The sequence below is a fragment of the Entelurus aequoreus genome, linkage group LG08, assembly GCF_033978785.1.
Source record: "Entelurus aequoreus isolate RoL-2023_Sb linkage group LG08, RoL_Eaeq_v1.1, whole genome shotgun sequence".
In the NCBI taxonomy this organism is placed as follows: domain Eukaryota; kingdom Metazoa; phylum Chordata; class Actinopteri; order Syngnathiformes; family Syngnathidae; genus Entelurus; species Entelurus aequoreus.
The window spans coordinates 68335620-68344183 of NC_084738.1; the positions used below are offsets into that span (position 1 = coordinate 68335620).

General features: G+C 40.3%; 2 protein-coding genes across 2 annotated transcripts in view; both read left to right on the forward strand.

Annotated features, from left to right (window-relative positions):
* The first annotated feature begins 367 nt into the window (after window positions 1-367).
* Window positions 368-8564, forward strand: part of swi5 (SWI5 homologous recombination repair protein) — a 15284-nt gene continuing 7087 nt past the window's right edge. Inside the window, exons 1-4 of the mRNA XM_062057164.1 lie at window positions 368-548; window positions 1204-1252; window positions 1345-1448; window positions 1588-1682. Of these exons, the coding sequence (XP_061913148.1) occupies window positions 448-548; window positions 1204-1252; window positions 1345-1448; window positions 1588-1682 (349 nt within the window). The 5' untranslated portion in view covers window positions 368-447. The remainder of the gene's footprint in view (window positions 549-1203; window positions 1253-1344; window positions 1449-1587; window positions 1683-8564) is intronic.
* The window catches only part of slc27a4 (solute carrier family 27 member 4), an 87827-nt gene continuing 80696 nt past the window's right edge, over window positions 1434-8564 (forward strand). Inside the window, exons 1-2 of the mRNA XM_062057163.1 lie at window positions 1434-1448; window positions 1588-1682. The gene's annotated coding sequence lies outside the window, so the exon portion shown is untranslated. The remainder of the gene's footprint in view (window positions 1449-1587; window positions 1683-8564) is intronic.

Sequence of the window (8564 nt, forward strand, 5' to 3'; positions counted from 1 at the left end):
GGCTCCTCAAGATCCGGTTCCCTTGGAAGATCCATCATCTTCTAACAGAAGAGAAGGGACTCCACATCAAGTTAGCATTTGTCGCCATCTAGCGGCAAATTAAGGTTTTGGACATTATCAACACTCAAATACTGAGCCTCCATCCATCCATTTTATACCGTTTGTCCCTCTCGGGTCCATGTCATGTATATTTAACTAACTATTCAAATAAATAAGTGTTGCTTGCTGTGTTGTTGACATTTGTCCTGCTCTTTTTTCCACCCCAAAACTACAAACGACATATGACGTGTGACATTTGTCGGCCACCGTATTGCCAAGACACCAGAAACCCCGCCCATTAAGCATAGCGAACCTATCAGGTTGAAGTAGCATAAAAGCCGCCAATTGCGAACTTCCTGTTTTTCACTGGCCTTCGCTTACAAAACCAAAGTAAGTTAAGTATTAGTCATGAATATGAATTTAGAACCTTATGAAGATATAGGTGGACAGAGTAAGCCAATAAGTTCCACCTCAGAAGATAGTGAGCCAAAAAGAGGAGCATTTAAAAGGTAAATTGTACACACGTTCGGTTAATATAACAGTTTTGAAATACCCGTTATCGAATGGCTTTTGTTTTTATGTTTCAGCTTCCTAGGGGAAACGTTTTCTAATAAATGCTCACTTTTTGATAGATATAAGTCAAATGTCAAAATAAATCTACTCATAAAAAGTTAATTAGCTGTAATTTTCAAATTACCGTAAATCTTTTACTATCGAAATACTGCCGATTGTTTACGAAGCTACCATACCGCTGTTTTCTTGCGAAGTCCAGGTCATTACGGTAATCATAAGGATTGCGTCACAGCATCTCCAGGAAGTAGATTCTTTGATAGAAAGCTGTGTGATGCAAAGAAACCCATAAACAAGCTTTCTATGACAAAATTGTTCAGAAATGTGATCTATTATACCTCATTTGGGTGTTTTTGAATTGCTTAACAAGGGACATCCTCATACTATTTAGTGTTTCACAGCTCTTGAGGTGGGCTGTCATTTTACACATTAAAATACCACTTTTTGCATGTAAGAAGGGACACCAGCACACACAGCAGATTAAATGACACTTTTTACAGCTAAAATCAAACCAATAATTCCTGTCAGTTGTTACAATTGTAAGTGGTTAATGTGTGATGCATGCAGTATTACTTAATCCCATTGTCTATGTAGAACTCCGTTGTCAAAGCTGAAGACAGTGAACTGTAACTTCAAATCACCGGCAAGTACCTCTCCTCCTGCACTCTTCATCTAATAACATACTTTGACTCACATCAATGTTGATATTGTTGGTCTTTTTGCTTCCCTTTGCAGGGGCAGCTCACCAAGACGACCAAAGTGAGTGCGGAAGAAGAAGTGGAGGAGCTGGAAAGGAGCAAAAAGCAGCTGGATGCCGAAATAGCACAGCTGGAGTCTGAGTGAGTGCAGCTGCTTTTGGTACTTGGAATGAACATGCAGCGTTGTTGGTTGATTTTTTTAGCTTCTAACAGGGGACAACTCTTATGTATGCATTTTCATATCGGTTCTGTTCATGAGCACTTGTGGTTATTTCTCCAGGGGATACAAAGTGGAGGAGCTGGACGATCACATCGACATGCTGCATGAGTACAATGACATCAAGGACATGGGGCAGTCACTGCTGGGCAAAATGGGTAAGAAACATGTCAGTGGACACGACACAAATCAATACTCTGACGCCTGGAGGCTTTAAAGAACTGTGTTTACGTGTGGTAAGAAAAACCCCAAATGTCTGAAAATTCCTGAATTAGACACAATATAAAGTGGAGATCGATATTTTTTTAACATTGGTATCAACTTTTTTTGTTTTATTTTTTTGAGTACAACAGAACTGTATCAGAAGATGCATTATACACCCATATATGATAGCAGTATTTAGTGTTCAAAAAATAATAATTAGTAAAGTAGATCAATAACCGCTGATCTTGCACCAGCCCTTTTTCGCTGCATGAGAAAAGTTCAAATTTTCTATTCATAAAATTCATTCAAGAATAAAAAATACTCTTTGTTTATAATCCTCCTCAAATATGTTTTGATATCTGACATGGCAATTGTATGAATCCTTGTCAGAAGTTTTTTATTTTTCATTTTCAAGTTTTTAATACCATCAACATGGGCCTAAAGAATTTGTTTGCTTTATGCAAATGTTCATTAAATACCTGTTTTTAAATGGCTCAATACAAAATGGAGACAAACACCCACACACACACACACTCTATTTCTCACATAAGCAAACATTCACTCACACATATTTACCACTTCTGACACAGGCTCACTTTAAAAACAAACCTACTATAAATAATAATAATAAAAGAACATTACCTGCACTGTCTTTAGCCCACCTGAGTGTGTTAGCATGTTAGTGAAAGGCCTCTTCTCAGTCTTCATGTCACTCAAACATGTGTCTATTTCCAACTGCCGCAAGTCCTCCACAATATAAATCAGTCACAAAATGAAAGTTGTTGCCACTCATTTAGCGATTGCTGTTGTATTTGTCCCACTTACTACGCTGATAACTCGACTCACAGCGACAGTGGATGGAAATAACTGGTCATGTCGAGAGAGCGACCAGCCGGGACTTTGAAATAGAGCAGGACAATAATCCAAATTTGAATCACACCCTCAATTTTGGCTCCTAACGATGATAAAAGTATTGTAATGGAGGAAAACAATTAATGGGCCTCGCGATGTGCAAGCAAATTCCTGAGCTTGTAACGACGAAACGGATGAGTGGAAAAAAAAGACCACGTCTACTAGAAGTTTGGAATCTCACCATGGTTGCTGCTTTTTACTCTACAATACAATAGACTAGTATGCCTAATCAATAATCACTAAACTCCACAAAAAAATAAAGGCATATATTTCCGCGTAAACGTAACCGCGGACAGAATCATAGAATTGGCCAATAAAAGGCAATCTGCTGTTAAATGCGGAATAACAGAGGAATTGACATACAAGTTTTTGAAATGTTGTCATTGTGAGGGGAAGGAACATTTGTTTGGGGAAATAATGTGTCCCGTAACGCTCATTCATCCATGAAACACGTCCTGAACTAAATGTGTAGGCGGCTACTTGAAAGAGCGACTAAACCAGGATGCTAAAGCTAGCAAGAACAATCCATACACCCACAACACATCTCATCTGCTTGTGTTGTTGTGAACGACATCATGTGTGTAAGATCAATGTACACACAAGACAGCAGTCACAACTTGAGAGGATCTCTCGTTTTTTTTTAAAACAGCCTCAAGTCGTCTCCTGACTTGTCAAGCTTAGAACAGCAGCGCTATCAAATTAAGCTTTCAAAGTACCTTACACAGGCATAATGTACTTAAAGCAATTATTGATACATTTACACATTTATTTTGCTCTAATTTCAAATACTCGTCAAAATTGTCGAAAGATGTAATGCACCAATAAATGTGAATTGTTTTGCATTTACCGGTAATTCAATTGTATTTATGACACAAAAAGCACACACTCTAGACCCGACCTGGGCAGTCTGCGGCCCTTTGTACGTCCCTGTCCGGCCCGCGTGAGGCCAATCGTAAATTACAAAATACATTTAAAAAAGTATGTATTTCGAGTGTGCAATACATCGGTGCTGCTTTTGTTTTGAAAAGCGTTATTTTTATTACTTCCGTGTGGACGTATACTCGTGCGCGCAATGGCAATCACAAATTACTAAATAAATTTAAAAAAACATCTATGTCGTGCGTGCAATACAACTGTGCTGCTTTTATTTTGAAAAATGTTATTTATGGGCGTATGAGTGAAGGCGCACAGCGATAAGTGATGCACGCCATTTGTCATCAACTTTTCTTTTTTTAAAGAAAAGTTGATGACAAATGGCGTGTTTTCAACAAGACATGGACAGCACAGGTTTCTGTGTTTAAAGAATATAGTGTAATGACCTGCTGAAGTTGATGTTGTGTTTTTGAGTTGCGGAAATGAGGAGTGAGGATGGACGTGCGTGTGGAAGGAACGAGATAAGTTGAGCTTTGTTAGTATAGGTTGCCCAATAAAAGTTTAAAAAGAGCGTCAGACTTGGTGTGCACTTCTTCTGGACGCTACATTTGGTAAAACTTTGTGCATACTGCGCTGCTTAATTGTGTGCGCATAATGCGCTGTTTGTGCATATGCTCAGCCTGCTAAGTCATCGGGAGGTACGTGCCATGATGTTTCCTGGCGACTTTGTCAAGATTGAACGGGAGGGGAAGGACACTTATGGTGCCAGCAGCACTGCAGATGTGTGTATCCCGGACGTGAGAAGCTCGCCGCAAAGAGAGAGAGCGAGAGGGAGGAAGAGAGGCAGCGTCTACAGGTGCGGCGCACGCTGCTTGGCATGGGGGGATTCCGCCCTCAATGAAGACTCCCAGGTTTGATGGCAAGGCGAACTGGGAGGCATTTCATCCCACTTCTGACACCGTAGCGTCCAGAAGAAGTGCACACCAAGTCTGACGCTCTTTTTAAACTTTTATTGAGCAACCTATACTAACACAGCTCAACTTATCTCGTTCTTTCCACACGCACGTCTATCGTCACTCCTCATTTCCGCAACAGCAACGCTGTGTTAAAAATAAAACCATCAAAAGCCATCTGCTTTTGTATAAAGATAAGTTAGGTTAAATGAAAATATTATTATTATTATTATTATTTATCTTACGGTATATAAAAAATAATTTGAGCAAAATTTAATTTAAATATTGTCGGTGTGGCCCTCCAGCAGTGCTCGGGTTGCTGATGCGGCCCCCGGTAAAAATTAATTGCCCACCCCTGCGCTAGACTTAGACTTAGACAAACTTTAATGATCCACAAGGGAAATTGTTATGGTGGTAACATAGGTAGAATAGGTGAAAAACTGGATTAAAACTGAGTTATGTTGTTTTATTATATTGCTATTGTAACTTAAAACACATTGATGCGTTTACACAATGATTATGATTTAACCTGAAATACTGGTCGAAAGCTCTAATGCACCAATAATTGTGAGAATTTAACATTTTATTAACCACACAAAAACACACACTATAGAAGTAAAATAAATGTTAAAGTTAAAAAACTAAATAAAAAACTTTAAAAATGGAAGAAAAAGAATACTGGGACTATTATTACTTTTTACTTGGCAACGCAGGGGTTAGTGCAGGGGTCGGCAACCCAAAATGTTGAAAGAGCCATATCGGAGCAAAAATACAAAAACAAATCTGTCTGGAGCCGCAAAAAATTTAAAGCCATATTACATACAGATAGTGTGTCATGAGATATAAATTGAATTAAGAGGACTTAAAGGAAACTAAATGACCTCAAATATACCTACAAATGAGGCATAATGACGCAATATGTACATATAGCTAGCCTAAATAGCATGTTAGCATCGATTAGCTTGCAGTCATGCAGTGACCAAATATGTCTGATTAGCACTCCACACAAGTCAATAACATCAACAAAACTCACCTTTGTGCACTCACGCACAACATTAAAAGTTTGGTGGACAAAATGAGGCAGAAAAATAAGTTGCATAAAACACGTCCTAGAAAGTCGGAGAAAGTTATACATATAAACAAACTAAGGTGAGTTCAAGGACCGCCAAAATTAGTAGGACAAAACGGCGCTCGCCAAATACTCGAATCAGTGAAGCACGTTTAATATAAACTGTGCTTTATAACAATTAGGGGAGGTTTGTGTCATGTTTGTCCTCCTACAGAAACCATATTAAAACAAAAAATATATTTTTTCCCCTCATCTTTTTCCATTTTTCATACATTTTTAAAAAAGCTCCAGAGAGCCACTGGGGCGGCGCTAAAGAGCCGCATACGGCTCTAGAGCCACGGGTTGCCGATCCCTGGGTTAGTGCATGTGCCTCACAATTGAAGGTCCTGAGTAGTCCTGAGTTCAATCCTGGGCTCTGGATATTTCTGTGTGGAGTTTGCATGTTCTCCCTGTGATTGCGTGAGTTCCCTCCGGGTACGCCGGCTTCCTCCCACCTCCAAAGACATGCACCTGGGGATAGGCCCCTCCCACCTCCAAAGACACGCACCTGGGGATAGGTTGATTGGCAACATTAAATGGTCCCTAGTGTGTGAATGTTGTCTGTCTATCTGTGTTGGCCCTGTGATAAGGTGGCGACTTGTCCAGGGTGTACCCTGCCTTCCGCCCATGTGCAGCTGAGATAGGCTCCAGCAACCCCCGTGATCCCGAACGGGACAAGCGGTAGAAAATGGATGGATTACTTTTTACTTGTTGTTTTCAATCCAGTTCTTTTAAATCATATTTAAGTTTAGTATTACAACAAATACTCATCTTTTCAAATGAATGGATAAGCGTCTTAATGATCGTGATTTCAATATCAATCCAAATAATCAGGATTATTATTTTTGCCATAATCGTCCAGCCCTACTTTGAAGCTCAACTTGCCAGTTTATTATACACTTTTCTTTCATTTCATGCTGGATTATGTGTTCCCCCTCAGCTGGAACGCCATGATGGACTCAGCGTCACACAGGACCGTTAATCGTGCATCCAAAAAGTAGCGCTGGTCAAGGACATTTCTGTTAGATCGTTGTTACCGTGTTAACTATGACAGCCCAACCTTGCCTATTGTAGCCCCAAAATAATGAAGTGGTTTATTAAAGGCCTACTGAAAGCCACTACTAGCGACCACACAGTCTAATAGTTTATATATCAATGATGAAATCTTAACATTGCAACACATGCCAATACGGCCGGGTTAACTTATAAAGTGACATTTAAAATTTCCCGGGAAATATCCGGCTGAAACGTCGCGGTATGATGACGTATGCGCGTGACGTAGTCAGTTTAACGGAAGTTATGGTACCCCGTAGAATCCTATACAAAAAGCTCTGTTTTCATTTCATAATTCCACAGTATTCTGGACATCTTTTGCAATTTGTTTAATGAACAATGAAGGCTGCAAAGAAGACAGTTGTAGGTGGGATCGGTGTATTAGCAGCGGACTACAGCAACACAACCAGGAGGACTTTGTTGGAGAGCAGACTCGCTAGCCGGCGACCTCACCTTGACTTCCTACGTCTCCGGGCCGCCAAACGCATCGGGTGAAGTCCTTCGTCCTTCCGCCGATCGCTGGAACGCAGGTGAGCACGGGTGTTGATGAGCAGATGAGGGCTGGCTGGCGTAGGTGGAGAGCTAATGTTTTTAGCATAGCTCTGTGCGGTCCGGTTGCTAAGTAGGCTTCAATGGCGTCGTTAGCACAGCATTGTTAACCTTCGCCAGCCTGGAAAGCATTAACCGTGTATTTACATGTCCACGGTTTAATAGTATTGTTGATTTTCTATCTATCCTTCCAGTCAGGGGTTTATTTTTTTTGTTTCTATATGCAGTTAAAGCACGATGCTATCACGTTAGCTCGTAGCTAGAGCGTTTCGCCGATGTATTGTCGTGGAGATAAAAGGCACTGAATGTCCATTTCGCGTTCTCGACTCTCATTTTCAAGAGGATATAGTATCCGAGGTGGTTTAAAATACAAATCCGTGATCCACAATAGAAAAAAGAGAGTACATAGTTCTGTGAGGTCCGGTTGCTAAGTTGCTAAATTAGCCTTAGCGTCGTTAGCAACAGCATAGTTAAGCCTTACCAGGCTGAGAATTTTTAACCGTGTAGTTACATGTACATTGTTTAATATTATTGTTGGTCTTCTGTCTATCCTTCCAGCCAGGGGTTTATTTATTTTGTTTCTATCTTCATTTGAGAACGATGCTAACACGCTAGCTCAGTAGCTAAGTGTGTCACCGATGTATTGTCTTGGAGATAAAAGTCACTTTAAATGTCCATTTCGCGTGCTCGACTCTCATTTTCAAGAGGATATAGTATCCGAGGTGGTTTAAAATACAAATCCGTGATCCACAATAGAAAAAGGAGAGAGTGTGGAATCCAATGAGCCAGCTTGTACCTAAGTTACGGTCAGAGCGAAAAAAGATACGTCCTGCACTGCCTCTCAAGTCCTTCACTGTAACGTTCCTCATCTACGAATCTTTCATCCTCGCTCAAATTAATGGGGTAATTGTCACTTTCTCGGTCCGAATCTCTCTCGCTCCATTGTAAACAATGGGGAATTGTGAGGAATACTAGCTCCTGTGACGTCACGCTACTTCCGGTACAGGCAAGGCTTTTTTTTATCAGCGAGCAAAAGTTGCAAACTTTATCGTCAATTTTCTCTACTAAATCCTTTCAGCAAAAATATGGCAATATCGCGAAATGATCAAGTATGACACATAGAATGGATCTGCTATTCCCGTTTAAATTAAAAAAATCATTTCAGTAGGCCTTTAATACGATGGTGTAAATGTTTTTCTACCAAACTACGGCCGGCGGACGTGTTCATGTGGCGAGTTGAATAAAGAATCTGGCCCGCTGGGTGCCTCCAACTTCAAATTACATATCTGACTGAAAAATTGCTGCTCTTTTTCCGCCATCTTATGGACATTGTGAGTGATCCAGGTCAATGACCATGAAATGCACTTTGAAGTATGCAAAGCATTTTT